At 44.4% G+C, this 19993-nt stretch overlaps 1 protein-coding gene across 1 annotated transcript in view; it reads left to right on the forward strand.

Annotated features, from left to right (window-relative positions):
• Positions 1–19993, forward strand: part of tiam1a (TIAM Rac1 associated GEF 1a) — a 136818-nt gene that overhangs the window by 3214 nt on the left and 113611 nt on the right. Inside the window, exons 2-4 of the mRNA XM_082958333.1 lie at positions 16122–16460; positions 17062–17296; positions 18885–19057. Of these exons, the coding sequence (XP_082814459.1) occupies positions 16191–16460; positions 17062–17296; positions 18885–19057 (678 nt within the window). The 5' untranslated portion in view covers positions 16122–16190. The remainder of the gene's footprint in view (positions 1–16121; positions 16461–17061; positions 17297–18884; positions 19058–19993) is intronic.

Consider the following 19993-nt stretch of genomic DNA (forward strand, 5'->3'; position numbering starts at 1 on the left):
CAAGTATTTTTTGCCAGATCCTAATTGGTACAGTTGAATTTTATGTTCCTTTTGATGGCATAGAATGCCCTTCTTGCCTTGTCTCTCAGATCGTTCACAGCTTTGTGGAAGTTACCTGTGGTGCTGATGTTTAGGCCAAGGTATGTGTAGTTTTTTGTGTGCTCTAGGGCAACGGTGTCTAGATGGAATTTGTATTTGTGGTCCTCGTGACTGGACCTTTTTTGGAACACCATTATTTTTGTCTTACTGAGATTTACAGTCAGGGCCCAGGTCTGACAGAATCTGTGCAGAAGATCTAGGTGCTGCTGTAGGCCCTCCTTGGTTGGGGACAGAAGCAACAGATCATCAGCAAACAGTAGACATTTGACTTCAGATTCTAGTAGGGTGAGGGCCGGGTGCTGCAGACTGTTCTAGTGCCCTCGCCAATTAGTTGATATATATGTTGAAGAGGGTGGGGCTTAAGCTGCATCCCTGTCTCACCCCACGGCCCTGTGGGAAGAAATGTGTGTTTTTTTTGCCTATTTTAACCGCACACTTGTTGTTTGTGTACATGAATTTTATAATGTCGTATGTTTTACCGCCAACACCACTTTCCATCAATTTGTATAGCAGACCATCATGCCAAATTGAGTTGAAGGCTTTTTTGAAATCAACAAAGCATGAGAAGAATTTGCCTTTGTTTTGGTTTGTTTGTTTGTCAGTTGGGGTGTGCAGGGTGAATACATGGTCTGTTGTATGGTAATTTGGTAAAAAGCCAATTTGACATTTGCTCAGTAAATTTTTTTCAACATACACCTCCATTTTGGATAGGTAACTCTTCATGTTGTTGTTTGTTTAGTGTTTTCCAATTTTCCCAGAAGTGGTTAGATTCTATGGATTCTTCAATTATATTGAGCTGATTTCTGACGTGCTGTTCCTTCTTTTTCCGTAGTGTATTTCTATATTGTTTTAGTGATTCACCATAGTGAAGGCGTAGACTCAGGTTTTCTGGGTCTCTATGTTTTTATTGGATAGGTTTCTCAATTTATTTCTTAGTTTTTTTGTATTTTTCATCAAACCATTTTCTTATGTTGTCCGCTCTACATTTTTTATATTTGACAGGGAAGCTGAAAGGTCAAATATACTGTTTAGGCTTTCTACTGCCAAGTTTACACCTTCACTATTACAGTGAAACATTTTGTCCAGGAAGTTGTCTAGAAGGGATTGAATTTGTTGTTGCCTAATTGTTTATTGGTAGGATTCTACACTACTTTCCTTCCATCTAAAGCATTTCTTAATGTTACTCAGTTCCTTTGACTTTGATGCCTCATGATTGAGTATTGCTCTGTTCAAGTAGACTGTGATTTTGCTGTGATAGATAGGGGTGTCAGTGGACTGAGTGTGAGAGACTCTGGGTTGAGGTTGGTGATAAAGTAATCTACAGTACTACTGCCAAGAGATGAACTATAGGTGTACCTTCCATAGGAGTCCCCTCGAAGCCTAACATTGACTATGTACCCAGCGTGTGACAGCAGAAGTTCTGACCCGTTTTTGTTGGTTCTGATGTCATAGTTGTGCCTAGGGGGGCATATGGGGGAGGGAATGGTTCAGGTTCTTGTCCGATTCTGGCATTTAGTCGCCACAGACTAGTACATGTCCCTGGGCCTGGAAATGATTGATTTCCCCCTCCAGGATGGAGAAGCTGTCTTCATTAAAAGTATGGGGATTCTAGTGGGGGGATATAGGTAGGATGGAGAATCTGTCTTCATTCAAGTATGGGGATTCTAGTGGGGGGATATAGGTAGCACACAGGAGGACATTTTTCTCTGTTAAGATAATTTCCTTTTGAATTTCTAGCCAGATGTATAATGTTCCTGTTTTGATTAATTTAATGGAGTGAGTTAGGTCTGCTCTATACCAAATTAGCATAACCCCTGTGTCTCTTCCCTGTTTCACACCTGGTAGTTTGGTGGATGGGACTACCAGCTCTCTGAAACCTAGAGGGCAACCAGTGGGTCCGTCTCCTCTATACCAGGTTTCTTGCAGGATGACAATGTCTGTATTACCAATTTCTTTGGTGAAGTTCAGGTTCCTGCTCTTTAGGCCAAAGGCAGATGACCTCAGGCCTTGGATATTCCATTCTCTCTCTCTCTCTCTCTCTCTCTCTCTCTCTCTCTCTCTCTCTCTCTCTCTCTCTCTCTCTCTCCTGTGTATAACGGTAACGATTGGAGGGTGATTCTCTCTCAGAACCCCCGGGCCTTTGTTATGTTAATGAGATGAAGACTGAGGGACTGTGCTTTACTGCTACAGTATACTACATAGTATGCATCCCAAATGACACCCTATTCCCTACAAAATAGTGCACTATATAGGGAGTAGGGTGCCATAGGGCTCTAATCTAAAGTAGTGCACTATATAGGGAATAGGGTGCCATAGGGCTCTGGTCTAAAGTAGTGCACTATACAAGGAATACGGTGCCATAGGACTCTGGTCTAAAGTAGTACACTATATGTAGGCAATAGGGTGCCATAGGACTCTGGTCTAAAGTAGTACACTATATAGGGAATAGATTGTAATTTGGGACAGACAGTACATCCCAGGTTGCTGTGTCTGCTAAATGACTTTGTGGCCATATTTCCAAATTCAAGGTTTACATGTATCCGTTGTCCGAGTTGACATATTTTAAGAAATGCCATTGGTTTGTAGAGAAAAAGTTTAAGATCTTTGATAGGTTGATGAGGAATTTATTTTACAGGAAATAGTCACTGCCACCTGGTGTGGTGTTCCATCACGTGTCACTCGATCAACAATTTTAATTGGCTGACGTTTAAACTTAACCTTGATCAGATTTAATATTGCAGATAGATTGTGGCTTCTATCGATGTAATTATTCTGCATCATTTCCATTCCCCAATATATCATTTTTTTTGTGGGGGGGTAAATATACGTTTTATTTTAAATATATATTTTGTTTAAATATATTTTCTTTATTATTTTACCATCCCTCTCCTAATTGGAGTAAATGTAATGTTTGTGCTGTAATGTTTCACAAAAGTACTGACATTTTCTATTCTCATAGTTTATACAGAATGTAAATTAAAGATTAACACCTTTGCTAAGAGTATTATTATATAACTATTTGTTTAATAATTTACATTGAAAACTTTTGAATCCGGCGTGCCATGGAACTGGAAAAATCTCCTCCCAACTGTTTTGCACCCTGTAGCTGTCACGCCCTGACCTTAGAGATCCGTTTTATTTCTCTATGTGGTTAGGTCAGGGTGTGATGTGGGGTGGGCATTCTATGTTATCTATTTCTTTGTTTTGGCCAAGTAGGGTTCCCAATCAGAGGCAGCTGTCTATCGTTGTCTCAGCCTTTTCCCACCTGTGTTTGTGGGTAGTTGTTTTCTGTTTTGTATTCTGTACCTGACAGAACTGTGCGCTTTTCGTTTCTTGTTATTTTTGTTCGAGTGTTTCGTTGAATAATAAAAATCATGAACACTTACCCCGCTGCGCTTTGGTCCACTCCTTCAACTTCCGACGACAACCGTTACAGTAGCTGTAATTTTAATAATATGAATATTTAAATTATTAATTATAAAAACATGAGGACACTAGGTCATTTGAAAGAAAGGGTTTTAATTAAAGTCCTAAGTTGCTACAATCTGTTTTCTGACTTGATCATTGATATACAGTACCAGTCAAAAGTTTGGACACACCTACTCATTCAAGGCTTATTCTTTATTTTTACAATTTTCTACATTGTAGAATAATAGTGAAGACATCAAGACTATGAAATAATAGAATCATGTGGTAACCAAAAAAGTGTTAAACAAATCAAAATATGTTATATTTGAGATTCTTTAAAGTCGCCACCCTTTGCCTTGATGACAGGTTTGCACACTCTTGGCATTCCCTCCTTAATTCTCTCCTTAAAGCATGCCTCTCCATATTGTCAATATGCCTTGTGCATTGCTGTTCTGGTTAGTGTTTATTGGCTTATTTCACTGTAGAGCCTCTAGCCCTGCTCATTATACCGTATCCAACCTCTCAGTTCCTCCACCCACACATGCGATGACATCACCTGGTTTCAAATATGTTTCTAGAGACAATATCTCATCATCACTAAATGCCTAGGTTTACCTCCACTGTATTCACATCCCACCATACCTTTGTCTGTACATTATACCTTGAAGCTATTTTATCGCCCCCAGAAACCTGCTCCTTTTACTCTCTGTTCCTAGACGACCAATTATCATAGCTTTTAGCCGTACCCTTATCCTACTCCTCCTCTGTTCCTCTGGCGATGTAGAGGTGAATCCAGGCCCTGCAGTGCCTAGCTCCACTCCTATTCCCCAGGCGCTCTCTTTTGATGACTTCTGTAACCGTAATAGCCCTGGTTTCATGCATGTTAACAATAGAAGCCTCCTCCCTAAGTTTGTTTTATTCACTACTTTAGCACACTCTGCCAACCTGGATGTCCTAGCCATGTCTGAATCCTGGCTTAGGAAGACCACCAAAAACTCTGAAATCTTCATCCCTAACTACAACATTTTCAGACAAGATAGAACGGCCAAAGGGGGCGGTGTTGCAATCTACTGCAGAGATAGCCCGGGTATCCTGGAAGGATATTGACCTCATCCCGTCAGTAAAGGATGCCTGGTTATTTTTTTTAAATGCCTTCCTCACCATCTTAAATAAGCATGCCCCATTCAAGAAATTTAGAACCAGGAACAGATATAGCCCTTGGTTCTCTCCAGACCTGACTGCCCTTAACCAACACAAAAACATCCTGTGGCGTTCTGCATTAGCATCGAACAGCCCCCGTGATATGCAACTTTTCAGGGAAGTTAGAAACCAATATACACAGGCAGTTCGAAAAGCCAAGGCTAGCTTTTCCAAGCAGAAATTTGCTTCCTGCAACACAAACTCCAAAAAGTTCTGGGACACTGTAAAGTCCTTGGAGAATAAGAGCACCTCCTCCCAGCTGCCCACTGCACTGAGGATAGGAAACACTGTCACCACCGATAAATCCACTATAATTGAGAATTTCAATAAGCATTTTTCTACGGCTGGCCATGCTTTCCACCTGACTACCCCTACCCCGGTCAACAGCACTGCACCCCCCACAGCAACTCGCCCAAGCCTTCACCATTTCTCCTTCTCCCAAATCCAGTCAGCTGATGTTCTGAAAGAGCTGCAAAATCTGGACCCCTACAAATCAGAGGCTAGACAATCTGGACCCTTTCTTTCTCAAATTATCTGCCGAAATTGTTGCAACCCCTATTACTAGCCTGTTCAACATCTCTTTCATGTTGTCTGAGACTCCCAAAGATTGGAAAGCAGCTGCGGTCATCCCCCTCTTCAAAGGGGGGGACACACTTGACCCAAACTGCTACAGACGTATATCTGTCCTACCCTGCCTTTGTAAGGTCTTCGAAAGCCAAGTCAACAAACAGATTACCGACCATTTCGAATCCCACCGCACCTTCTTCGCTATGCAATCTGGTTTCAGAGCTGGTCATGGGTGCACCTCAGCCACGCTCAAGGTCCTAAACAATATCTTAACCGCCATCGATAAGAAACAATACTGTGCAGCCGTATTCATTGACCTGGCCAAGGCTTTCGACTCTGTCAATCACCACATCCTCATCGGCAGACTCAACAGCCTTGGTTTCTCAAATGATTGTCTCGCCTGATTCACCAACTACTTCTCTGATAGAGTTCAGTGTGTCAAATCGGAGGGCCTGTTGTCCGGGTCTCTGGCAGTATCTATGGGGGTGCCACAGGGTTCAATTCTTGGGCCGACTCTTTTCTCTGTATACATCAATGATGTCGCTCTTGCTGCTGGTGAGTCTCTGATCCACCTCTACACAGACGACACCATTCTGTATACTTCTGGCCCTTCTTTGGACACTGTGTTAACTACCTTCCAGATGAGCTTCAATGCCATACAATTCTCCTTCCGTGGCCTCCAACTGCTCTTAAATACAAGTAAAACTAAATGCATGCTCTTCAACCGATCACTGCCTGCACCTGCCCGCCCATCCAGCATAACTACTCTGGACGGTTCTGACTTAGAATATGTGGACAACTACAAATACCTAGGTGTCTGGTTAGACTGTAACCTCTCCTTCCAGACTCACATCAAACATCTCCAATCTAAAGTTAAATCTAGAATTGGCTTCCTATTTCACAACAAAGCATCCTTCACTCATGCTGCCAAACATACCCTCGTAAAACTGACCATCCTACCGATCCTCGACTTCGGCGATGTCATTTACAAAATATCCTCCAATACCCTACTCAATAAATTGGATGCAGTCTATCACAGTGCTATCCGTTTTGTCACCAAAGCCCCATATACTACCCACCACTGCAACCTTTACACTCTCGTTGGCTGGCCCTCGCTTCATACTCGTCGCCAATCCCACTGGCTCCAGGTCATCTACAAGACCCTGCTAGGTAAAGTCCCCCCTTATCTCAGCTCGCTGGTCACCATAGCAGCACCCACCTGTAGCACGCGCTCCAGCAGGTATATATCTCTGGTCACCCGCAAAGCCAATTCCTCCTTTGGCCGCCTCTCCTTCCAGTTCTCTGCTGCCAATGACTGGAACGAACTACAAAAATCTCTAAAACTGGAAACACTTATCTCCCTCACTAGCTAGCACCAGCTGTCAGAGCAGCTCACAGATTACTGCACCTGTACATAGCCCATCTATAATTTAGCCCAAACAACTACCTCTTCCCCTACTGTATTTATTTATTTATTTTGCTCCTTTGCACCCCATTATTTCTATTTATACTTCGCACTTTCTTCCACTGCAAATCTACCATTCCAGTGTTTTACTTGCTATATTGTATTTACTTTGCCACCATGGCCTTTTTTTTTGCCTTTACCTCCCTTATCTCACCTCATTTGCTCACTTTGTATATAGACTTATTTTTCTACTATATTATTGACTGTATGTTTGTTTTACTCCATGTTTTACTCTGTGTTGTTGTATGTGTCAAACTGCTTTCTTTATCTTGGCCTGGTCGCAATTGTAAATGAGAACCTGTTCTCAACTTGCCTACCTGTTTAAATAGCCACGTTAAATTACCATGTTGTTGATGACCAGCTGAGTTCTTGATGAACAGCTGAGGTCTTGATGAACAGCTGGGGTCTTAATGAACTGCTGAGGTCTTGATGAACAGCTGAGGTCTTGATGAACAGCTGAGGTCTTGATGAACAGCTGAGTTCTTGATGAACAGCTGAGGTATTGATGACCAACTGAGGTATTGATGACCAACTGAGGTATTGATGAACAGCTGAGTTATTGATGAACAGCTGAGGTATTGATGAACAGCTGAGTTCTTGATGACCAACTGAGGTATTGATGAACAGCTGAGGTCTGATGAACAGCTGAGGTCTTGATGAACAGCTGAGGCCTTAATGAACAGCTGAGGTCTTGATGAACAGCTGAGGTCTCGATGAACAGCTGAGGTGTCTTCGATGAACAGCTCAGGTCTTGATGAACAGCTGAGGTCTTGATGAACAGCTGAGGTCTTGATGACCAGCTGAGGTCTTGATGACCAGCTGAGGTCTTGATGAACAGCTGAGGTCTCGGGGCTTCAACAAAACAATCTTACATAACCCTGTGGCTCGTCAATAGCCATTTTTGTATATCCTGATACAAACACTGTGACAAATTGACAAACTGCTGAACATACAAAGTCATAAGACAAGTACAAAACGCTTTTAAGAATAGATACAGTATTTACAAATCAGACATTGGATAGGTGCTCTAAGTCTTTTAGTTACAAATGTCCTTAGTAATACTGTACACCGCTGTCCAACGCCAGTAGAAGAGCACACATTCGCACATTTATAAATGGGTGTATACTTATGAAAACAGACGGGAGTACTCACAGTATTCAAACAGAATATGTGACCGACCGGTTCGATTCGGTCTTATGTAGCAAACATATACTGTATATATATATATTTTTCGACGTTGGATAAAACTAGACAGAGCTAGAAAATGGTATATCATACACTACAGTTGAGGAACAATGGGAAAGTAATTCTGCTTTGAAAGTTGATAAACTTGTAACCCCACTTTTGAGAAAATGGCCTTTGAAGCATCTGGTACACCTACTGGAGAGCTCCCCTTTGTCTACACCACATTCAGTATCGTTCACACACTCTAAAGCCCCACCCATCTCTTTAACCTCTCTAGGGTAGGTGGGACGAAATCGTCCCACCTACGTAACAGCCAGTGGAATCCTGTGGCGCGTTATTCAAATACCTTAGAAATGCTATTACTTCAATTTCTCAAACATATGACTATTTTACACCATTTTAAAGACAAGACTCTCGTTAATCTAACAACACTGTCCGATTTAAAAAAGGCTTTACAACGAAAGCAAAACATTAGATTATGTCAGCAGAGTACCCAGCCAGAAATAATCAGACACCCATTTTTCAAGCTAGCATATAATGTCACATAAACCCAAACCACAGCTAAATGCAGCACTAACCTTTGATGATCTTCATCAGATGACAATCCTAGGACATTATGTTATACAATACATGCATGTTTTGTTCAATAAAGTTCATATTTATATCAAAAACCAGCTTTTTACATTAGCATGTGACGTTCAGAACTAGCATACCCCCCGCAAACTTCCAGTGAATTTACTAAATTACTCACGATAAACATTCACAAAAAACATAACAATTATTTTAAGAATTATAGATACAGAACTCCTCTATGCACTCGCTATGTCCGATTTTAAAATAGCTTTTCGGTGAAAGCACATTTTGCAATATTCTAAGTAGATAGCCCGGCATCACAGGGCTAGCTATTTAGACACCCACCAAGTTTAGCCCTCACCAAAGTCAGATTTACTATAAGAAAAATGTTATTACCTTTGCTGTTCTTCGTCAGAATGCACTCCCAGGACTTCTACTTCAATAACAAATGTTGGTTTGGTTCAAAATAATCCATAGTTATGTTCAAATATCCTCTGTTTTGTTCGTGCGTTCAAGACACTATCCGAAGTGTAAAGAAGGGTGACGCGCCCGACGCGTTTCGTGACAAAAAAATTCTAAATATTCCATTAGCGTACTTCGAAGCATGTCAACCGCTGTTTCTAATCAATTTTTATGCAATTTTTCTCATAAAAAAGCGATAATATTCCGACCGGGAATCTGTGTTTTAGTTCAAAGAGAGAGAAAATAAAAACATGGGGTCACCTCGTGCACGCGTCTCAGTCTCATAGTTCTCTGACCGACCACTATCCAAACGCGCTAATGTTTTTCAGCCAGGGGCTGCAAAGACATCATTCAGCTTTTTCCCGGGTTCTGAGAGCCTATGGGAGCCGTAGGAAGTGTCACGTTACAGCAAAGATCCTCAGTTTTCAATAAAGAGAGACAAGAAGCCCAAGAAATTGTCAGACAGGCCACTTCCTGTAAGGAATCTTCTCAGGTTTTTGCCTGCCATATGAGTTCTGTTATACTCACAGACACCATTCAAACAGTTTTAGAAACTTTCGGGTGTTTTCTATCCAAAGCCAATAATTATATGCATATTCTAGTTTCTGGGCAGTAGTAATAACCAGATTAAATCGGGTACGTTTTTTATCCGGCCGTGTAAATACTGCCCCCTAGCCCTAACAGGCTAAATAAAGGTTATATAAAATAAAAAAATACCGAAGGTGTAAACTGACAGTGAAATGCATAATGGAGTCTTTTTTTATACATGTAGCTAGCTAGCTAGCTAGCTAAACAATGATCCGTAATCCCAACTCATAACATTACTACCCTGCATGAATCTACAGGTAGCTAAAGTTAACCAACTATCTAGGTTCAATGTTAGCTAGCTAGCTAACATCAGGCTATAACTACCAATGCAATTGGCTCTGAGATACGAATAATATTACTACACAGATCATACACGTAATGTTAGCTAGCTAGCTAACAGTACGCTTTAACTTGCAATGAAAACAACTTTTTGATAAAATTAGAATATGTATAATATCTGAAAATGTATCTAGCTAGACTCTCTTACCCCGTATACATGGGTGAACGCTTCTCCCTGTCTGTCATGGTTGCCCTTAGTTTGAAGATGTAATCTGGAGAACGGTGGTTCATACAACAGCCTTCTGTGTGTTCTCTTTTTGACTCCCTCAGCTTTGCATTCAAACGCCTGAATTTTCTCCATCTCCTAAGCTATTATAATCTGCTTATACTCTGCTTCTCCCCTTTCCACCAGAAAGCGGAGAACCTTAGCAACACTTTTGCAGTTCTTCGTCATATCTTTAGAAAGGATTATCTATCTACACATACTGAGCAGCTCATGTTATAGACAGAAGCGTGTTACATGGCAGACCAATCCAAACTCATCTCTCGGTATGTCCAGCCCATCCATTACGTCAGCCCAATAATGGCTAGCCGGAAGGTTCCTGTCTTTTTTCCGTGGCTAAAACAACTAGGCTCGTAATTTAACAACCTTATTCATATTTACAGATGGCATAAACATTTGTTATTAAGGCACATGAAAGTTCACATGTTACAGAAGGCATTTCTGGTAACAAAAAAAACACATTTAGATAAGATTTATTTTTAAATGGTTTTTTAAAAATGTTTTTATGTGGCGCCTGAAAAGGAGAAATATTTACAACATTCTGTACGGATGACGTGTTTCTGAAAGACGAGGAAAAAATCATGCTTGAGAGTTTGAGAGCTGGTCTTTCCACCGTTCTCTCCTCCGTAGTATCTTTAACCCATCCCCAACCCAGTTCTCTCCCAACTCTCTCCCAGCTCTCTCCCAGCTCTCTCCCAGCTCTATCCCAGCTCTAACCCCAGCTCTCTCCCAGCTCTCTCCCAGCTCTAACCCCAGCTCTAACCCCAGCTCTAACCCCAGCTCTAACACAGCGCTAACCCAGCGCTATCCCAGCTCTAACCCCAGCTCTAACCCCAGCTCTAACCCAGCTCTAACCCAGCTCTAACCCAGCTCTCTCCCAGCTCTAACCCAGCTCTCTCCCAGCTCTAACCCAGCTCTAACCCCAGCTCTCTCCCAGCTCTATCCTAGCTCTCTCCAAGCTCTAACCCCAGCTCTAACCCCAGCTCTCTCCCAGCTCTCTCCCAGCACTCTCCCAGCTCTCTCCCAGCTCTCTCCCAGCTCTCTACCAGCTCTCTCCCAGCTCTCTCCCAGCTCTCTCCCAGCTCTAACCCCAGCTCTCTCCCAGCTCTCTCCCAGCTCTATCCCAGCTCTAACCCAGCTCTCTACCAGCTCTCTCACAGCTCTCTCCCAGCTCTCTTCCAGCTCTAACCCCAGCTCTAACCCAAGCTCTATCCTAGCTCTCTCCCAGCTCTAACCCCAGCTCTAACCCCAGCTCTCTCCCAGCTCTCTCCCAGCACTCTCCCAGCTCTCTCCCAGCTCTCTCCCAGCTCTCTCCCAGCTCTCTACCAGCTCTCTCCCAGCTCTCTACCAGCTCTCTCCCAGCTCTCTCCCAGCTCTCTCCCAGCTCTAACCCCAGCTCTCTCCCAGCTTTCTCCCAGCTCTAACCCCAGCTCTCTCCCAGCTCTCTCCCAGCTCTAACCCCAGCTCTCTCCCAGCTCTCTCCCAGCTCTCTACCAGCTCTCTCCCAGCTCTCTCCCAGCTCTCTCCCAGCTCAATCCCCAGCTCTCTCCCAGCTCTCTCCCAGCTCTAACCCCAGCTCTAACCCCAGCTCTCTCCCAGCTCTCTACCAGCTCTCTCCCAGCTCTCTCCCAGCTCAATCCCAGCTCTAACCCCAGCTCTCTCCCAGGTCTCTACCAGCTCTCTCCCAGCTCTCTACCAGCTCTCTACCAGCTCTCTCCCAGCTCTCTCCCAGCTCAATCCCAGCTCTAACCCCAGCTCTCTCCCAGCTCAATCCCAGCTCTAACCCCAGCTCTCTACCAGCTCTCTCCCAGCTCTAACCCCAGCTCTAACCCCAGCTCTCTCCCAGCTCTCTCCCAGCTCTCTCCCAGCTCTAACCCCAGCTCTCTCCCAGCTCTCTCCCAGCTCTAACCCCAGCTCTCTACCAGCTCTCTCCCAGCTCAATCCCAGCTCTAACCCCAGCTCTCTACCAGCTCTCTCCCAGCTCTCTCCCAGCTCAATCCCAGCTCTAACCCCAGCTCTCTACCAGCTCTCTCCCAGCTCAATCCCAGCTCTAACCCCAGCTCTCTACCAGCTCTCTCCCAGCTCTAACCCCAGCTCTCTCCCAGCTCTCTACCAGCTCTCTCCCAGCTCTCTACCAGCTCTCCACCAGCTCTCTCCCAGCTCTCTCCCAGCTCAATCCCAGCTCTAACCCCAGCTCTCTCCCAGCTCTCTCCCAGCTCAATCCCAGCTCTAACCCCAGCTCTCTCCCAGCTCAATCCCAGCTCTAACCCCAGCTCTCTCCCAGCTCTCTCCCAGCTCTCCACCAGCTCTCTCCCAGCTCTCTCCCAGCTCAATCCCAGCTCTAACCCCAGCTCTCTCCCAGCTCTCTCCCAGCTCTAAACCCAGCTCTCTCCCAGCTCTCTCCCAGCTCTAACCCCAGCTCTCTCCCAGCTCTCTCCAAGCTCTCCCCCAGCTCTAAAACCCCAGCTCTCTCCCAGCTCTCTCCCAGCTCAATCCCAGCTCTAACCCCAGCTCTCTCCCAGCTCTCTCCCAGCTCTCTCCCAGCTCTCTCCCAGCTCTAACCCCAGCTCTCTACCAGCTCTCTCCCAGCTCAATCCCAGCTCTAACCCCAGCTCTCTCCCAGCTCTCTCCCAGCTCTCTCCCAGCTCAATCCCAGCTCTAACCCCAGCTCTCTACCAGCTCTCTCCCAGCTCAATCCCAGCTCTAACCCCAGCTCTCTACCAGCTATCTCCCAGCTCTAACCCCAGCTCTAACCCCAGCTCTCTCCCAGCTCTCTCCCAGCTCTCTCCCAGCTCTCTCCCAGCTTGATTCCAGCTCTGACCCAGCTCTATCTGCCTTGTCTGTCAGGCTGTTTTACTCCACTGTTTGTGAAGAGAGCTTCTCTCCGTCATGCTTTCCATTTTCTAGGGGACAAAAATGCTTACGGGCAGACTGTGTGTGTCTGTGTGTGTGTGTGTGTGTGTGTGTGTGTGTGTGTGTGTGTGTGTGTCGGTGTTCACTAGAAATGGTTGCGGCTAGACGTTACGTGTGAGTGTAGTCTGTAAATCTGTTCTCGTGTAGAATTGTGTTCTTACATAAACACATAAGGCTATGTTCTTCTCTCTGTATCTCCAGGATATCTCTGTGTGTTTGTGTGTGTGTATATATATATATATTCCATTATACTTTATGATACGCACCATTGTGTGCGTTCCAGGGGGTGTTTTCTATGTTCCTATGAATCTCTCTCCACGACAGCTCAGCCGTTATGGGCCGAGGGCTGTGTGTGTGTGTGTGTGTGTGTGTGTGTGTGTGTGTGTGTGTGTGTGTGTGTGTGTGTGTGTGTGTGTGTGGTTTTATATAAACATACAGTACCCATCCAAAGTTTGGACACACCTTCTCATTCAAGGGTTTTTCTATATTTTTACTGTTTTCTACATTGTAGAATAACAGGGAAGATATCAAAACTATGAAATAACACAGTGTTAAACAAATCAATATCTATGTTATATTTTAGATTCTTCAAAGTAGCCACCCTTTGCCTGGGAGAGAGCTGGGGTTAGAGCTGGGAGAGAGCTGGGAGAGAGCTGGGATAGAGCTGGGAGAGAGCTGGGAGAGAGCTGGGAGAGAGCTGGGAGAGAGCTGGGAGAGAGCTGGGGTTAGAGCTGGGAGAGAGCTGGGGTTAGAGCTGGGAGAGAGCTGGGAGAGAGCTGGGAGAGAGCTGGGAGAGAGCTGGGATAGAGCTGGGAGAGAGCTGGTAGAGAGTTGGGAGAGAGCTGGGAGAGAGCTGGGAGAGAGCTGGGGTTAGAGCTGGGAGAGAGCTGGGATAGAGCTGGGGTTAGAGCTGGGATAGAGCTGGGATAGAGCTGGGATAGAGCTGGGATAGAGCTGGGGTTAGAGCTGGGAGAGAGCTGGGAGAGAGCTGGGAGAGAGCTGGGATAGAGCTGGGCTAGAGCTGGGCTAGAGCTGGGTTAGAGCTGGGAGAGAGCTGGGAGAGAGCTGGGAGAGAGCTGGTAGAGAGCTGGGAGAGAGCTGGTAGAGAGCTGGGAGAGAGCTGGGAGAGAGCTGGGAGAGAGCTGGGAGAGAGCTGGGAGGGAGCTGGGGATAGAGCTGGGAGGGAGCTGGGGATAGAGCTGGGGTTAGAGCTGGGATAGAGCTGGGATAGAGCTGGGAGAGAGCTGGGAGAGAGCTGGGATAGAGCTGGGCTAGAGCTGGGCTAGAGCTGGGTTAGAGATATTACGGAGCAGAGAACGGTGGAAAGACCAGCTCTCAAACTCTCAAGCATGATTTTTTCCTCGTCTTTCAGAAACACGTCATCCGTACAGAATGTTGTAAATATTTCTCCTTTTCAGGCGCCACATAAAAACAAAAAAAAACACATTTAAAAATAAGTCTTATCTAAATGTGTTTTTTTTTGCCAGGAATGCCTTCTGCAACATGTGAACTTTCATGTGCCTTAATAACAAATGTTTATGCCATCTGTAAATATGAATAAGGTTGTTAAATTACGAGCCTAGTTGTTTTAGCCACGGAAAAAAGACAGGAACCTTCCGGCTAGCCATTATTGGGCTGACGTAATGGATGGGCTGGACATGCCGAGAGATGAGTTTGGATTGGTCTGCCATGTAACACGCTTCTGTCTAGTTTCATCATAGCGCTTGATGGTTTTTGCGACTGCACTTGAAGAAACTTTCAAAGTTCTTGAAATGTTCCTGATTGACTGACCATCATGTTTTAAAGTAATGATGGACTGTCGTTTCTCTTTGCTTATTTGAGCTGTTCATTGAGCTGTTCTTGCCATAATGTGGACTTGGTCTTTTACCAAATAGGGCTATATTCTTTATACCACCCCTACCTTGTCACAACACAAATGATTGGCTCAAACACATTTTAAGAAGGAAAGAAATTCCACAACTTAACTTTTTACAAGGCACACCTGTTAATTGAAATGCATTCCATGTGACTACATCATGAAGCTGGTTGAGAGAATGCCAAGTGTGTGCAAAGCTGTCATCAATGCAAAGGGTGTCTACTTTGAAGAATATAAAATTGTAATGACCGACAATGGAGATGAGAAGCAAGTACAGGGAGTGAACATTTAATGAAACAATGGACATATAACAAGACAAGAACAGCGTCTGGTCAGGGTGACAAAACAAGAACAGCGTCTGGACAGGGTGACAAAACTAGAACAGCATCTGGACAGGGGGAACAAAACAAGAACAGTGTCTGGACAGAGGGAACAAAACAAGAACAGCGTCTGAACAGGGGGAACAAAACAAGAACAGCGTCTGGACAGGGGGAACAAAACAAGAACAGCGTCTGGACAGAGGGAACAAAACAAGAACAGCGTCTGGACAGGGGGAATAAAACAAGAACAACGTCTTGACAGGGGAACAAAACAACATTACGACAATAATTCTGACACGGGGATGAAACAGAGAAACAGACAGATATAGGGAAGGTAATCACAACCAATGAGCACAGATGCAGGTAACGATGGTAACAGGTAACGAAGGGCACCCTGGCGTCCACCAGAGAGGGAGAGCTGGAGCAGGCGAGACAGAAATATTAAATATTTTTTGATGTGTTTAACACTTTTTGGGGGGTTACTACATGATTCCATATGTGTTATTTCATAGTTGTGATGTCTTCACTATTATTCTACAATGTAGAAAATAGTAAAAAATAAAGAAAAACCCTTGAATGAGTAGGTGTGTCTAAACTTTTGACTCTTGCTGTATATACACACATGAGAAGCGCTATATTTAGTCTAGGGCTACAGGTTATGACAGAAGAGAAGTTGCATGTAGGCTATACCATAGACGAATAGCCAACAATATGTCGGAAATTAGAAGCAGAACTATACTGATGTCATCTAGATTATCGAGGCGAACATTCCATCGATTCATGACACCAGTCTTTTCCTTTCAAATCCACGAAGGGAAGTGAACAAGTGCACACTTTGGGAGAAAGGAGTTTTATAGTTGGGATGTAACCTGTGTATCTCTCTCTCTCTCTGTGTCTCTCCAGGACATATCAGGCGTGCTGGGAGAAGGCAGTGAGTATGGGGATAGCGGTATCGACGGGGTTGCCACGGAGATGGACAGGGAAGTGGGGCCAGGCTCACGGCGCTGTAAGGCCATGTCGGCCTCGTTCTCCGTCTACTCTGCTGCCGGGAGCAGCGCGTTTAACGGGAGTGACAGCGGGAGCAGCAGCGGAGGAGGAGGAGAGGGAGGAGGAGGAGGAGGAGGAAGAGGAGGAGATGGAGGAGGAGGAGGAGGAGGACAAGGAGGAGGAGGAGGAGGGGGGAGAAAAGGAGGATGGGGAATGTATGAGAACTTCCATCAGGACTTTGAGAATCAACACTGGGTATGAATCTGTCTTTCCATCTCTTCCTGATATGGCGTCAATGTTAAGAACTCTGTGCCATCCTTCTAATTGATCATTCAACAGAACTCATTCATTCAGAACTCAGTCTTCACAGTAAAACTTGACTGTTAAACTGTTTAAACTTTGCATTTAAATTGACATTAGTTTGATTCTGTTTTGAAACTTTAAATTTAAATTGAGATCAGTTTGATTCTGTTTTAAAACTTTACATTTAAATTTATATTATTTTAAGATTAAACAGACTAAAGTAGGTGGATGATTCTATCCTGTTTCTCTCTCTCTCTCTCTCTCTCTCTCTCTCTTTCTATCTCTTTTTCTCTCTCTCTCTCTCTTTGTATCTCTGTCTCTGTCTCTCTCTCTCTGTCTCTCTGTCTCTCTGTCTCTCTCTGTCTCTCTGTCTCTCTGTCTCTCTGTCTCTCTCTCTCTCTGTCTCTCTCTGTCTCTCTGTCTCTCTGTCTCTCTCTGTCTCTCTGTCTCTCTCTCTCTCTCTCTCTGTCTCTCTCTCTCTCTGTCTCTCTCTCTGTCTCTCTATTTCTGTCTCTCTCGCTGTCTCTCTCTCTCTCTCTCTCTCTCTCTGTAGACTCGTCGAGAGCGTGACTGCGCGGAGGAGGCGTGCTCAGCTGAGAGTGACGAGCGTAGCAGCGGCACACTAAGCACGGCTTACCCATCAGACGCTCTCATTGGCTGCTGTGCGCAGGGCACGGTGAGGAAGGCGGGAGCTCTGGCAGTGAAGAACTTCCTGGTTCACAAGAAGAATAAGAAGGTGGAGCCAGCCACCAAGAGGAAGTGGAAACATTACTGGGTCTGCCTCAAAGGTATATGGGGTAGACTCACACATATACATTCTCACAACAAACTCATTATTGCCTTTGTTTAGTAAAATATTCTTCTGAAATTTCAATCAGTGTTTTACCAATTTATTCCAATATGAGATGCAGCTAATCAAACGAATGAACTAATCATCACTAAGTAATTGCATCAGGGGTAACATTTTGTTTGGATAGTTCATCTGTAGAAGCTCTACATACTACCAGTAACATTTCAACTAACTATCTACTAACCCTAACCTTAACCCTAACCTTAACTATCTACTAACCCTAACTCTAACCCTAACCTTAACTATCTACTAACCCTAACCCTTATCCTAACCCTTAGATTTCCTACCCATTCACCTGTCTGTCTGTCTGTCTGTCTGTCTGTCTGTCTGTCTGTCTGTCTGTCTGTCTGTCTGTCTGTCTGTCTGTCTGTCTGTCTGTCTGTCTGTCTGTCTGTCTGTCTGTCTGTCTGTCTGTCCTTAGATTTCTTATCCTCTATTCAATCATTGTCTAATTTAACACCATGATTGAATCACAACCACTTGAGATCCAACAGAACAGAGGAGAGAAAATATATTCTCTGTTAACATCCCTGTCTCTCCTCTGTTAACATCCCTGTCTCTCCCCTCCCCTGCCACAGACACAATACAATACTCTACTTAGCCCTGTAGGTTCTGGTCTAAAGTAGGGAATAGGGAGCCATAGGGCTCTGGTCTAAAGTAGTGCACTATATATAGGGAATAGGGTGCCATAGGGCTCTGGTCTACGGTAGTGCACTATATAGGGAATAGGGTGCCATAAGGCCCTGGTCTAAAGTAGTGCACTATATAGGGAATAGGGTGCCATAGGGCTCTGGTCTAAAGTAGTGCACTATATATAGGGAATAGGGAGCCATAGGGCCCTGGTCTAAAGTAGTGCACTATATAGGGAATAGGGTGCCATAGGACTCTGGTCTAAAGTAGTGCACTATATAGGGAATAGGGTGCCATAGGGCTCTGGTCTAAAGTAGTGCACTAAATAGGGAATAGGGAGCCATTTCATCCCTAATCAAAAGGTTTAAAAGTGTTTCCATGCCAACCCAGAGCTTGTGCTTCCTACTGGGTTGAGATGTAGTCGAGTTTGTGTCTGAAATGAAACATCTCAGTTAAATGAAACATCTCAGTTAAATGAAACATCTCAGATAAATGAAACATCTCAGATAAATGAAACATCTCAGTTAAATGAAACATCTCAGTTAAATGAAACATCTCAGATCAATGAAACATCTCAGATCAATGAAACATCTCAGATCAATGAAACATCTCAGATAAATGAAACATCTCAGATAAATGAAACATCTCAGTTAAATGAAACATCTCAGATCAATGAAACATCTCAGATCAATGAAACATCTCAGATCAATGAAACATCTCAGATAAATGAAACATCTCAGATCAATGAAACATCTCAGATAAATGAAACATCTCAGTTAAATGAAACATCTCAGTGAAATGAAAAATCTCCGTTGGTGTTTCCTCTCAGGAAACATGATGTCATGTATAACCTTAGTATAAAACGTACAACATTTCCTCCCCCACCCATATCCCAGGATGCACTCTGTTCCTGTACGAGACTGACGGGCGTTCGGGGATCGACCACCACAGTGTTCCTAAGCACGCGGTGTGGGCTGAGAACAGTATCCTCCAGGCCGTGCCTGAACACCCCAAGAAGGACTTTGTCTTCTGCCTCAGCAACTCTCTAGGGGACGCATTTCTCTTCCAGGTAGCAGGGGTGTGTGGTTTACGCATGCCTGCGTTAGTGTGTGTGTGTTTGACATTTCCTTGTATCAGAGCTAGCTGTCATGTGTCATTGTGGTTATGGTTGACACGTAGAAAGGTCACTCCGTCATATCGCAACACACAGTGCCACCAATCCCTTTTTACCAAAGACCATCGTGCCGTTGTTGAAATATATTCCAAAAAAATACTGAAATGTCTAGATTGGTAATTTGATAATTACAGTTGCTGTCAGACAAATGACATTCAGTTAACTAGAAAATACATCACATGATAAATTGATAATAAGAAAGTAGTTGATCGTGATATTTTATGCCAGTCTGACAACAATAGAGACTGGGGACATTTAGTCTGACGTCAGGAGTCTTTGAAATATACTTCCTGTGTCAGGTGACCCATGTTGTGTGTGACATCCTTATGTTGTCCTCCAGTGTACCTGAGGTGTCACACTAAAATCCTTCCCTATTGAAACCCACTGTGCAGTCCGTCCTCCAGTGTACCTGAGGTGTCACACTAAAATCCTTCCCTATTGAAACCCACTGTGCAGTCCGTCCTCCAGTGTACCTGAGGTGTCACACTAAAATCCTTCCCTATTGAAACCCACTGTGCAGTCCGTCCTCCAGTGTACCTGAGGTGTCACACTAAAATCCTTCCCTATTGAAACCCACTGTGCAGTCCGTCCTCCAGTGTACCTGAGGTGTCACACTAAAATCCTTCCCTATTGAAACCCACTGTGCAGTCCGTCCTCCAGTGTCCCTGAGGTGTCACACCAAAATAATTTCCCCTTCAATCATTCTGTGGTCTTAACAGATATACCCCCCCCCCCCCCCCCCCCTTACCCGTATGATGTGTCACACTAAAACCCTTCCCCCCTGCCCCCTCCCCCAGATATCGGGCCAGATAGAACTTGAGAACTAGATGA

This window comes from Salmo salar, chromosome 11 (assembly GCF_965601325.2).
Source record: "Salmo salar chromosome 11, fSalSal1, whole genome shotgun sequence".
Taxonomy (NCBI): domain Eukaryota; kingdom Metazoa; phylum Chordata; class Actinopteri; order Salmoniformes; family Salmonidae; genus Salmo; species Salmo salar.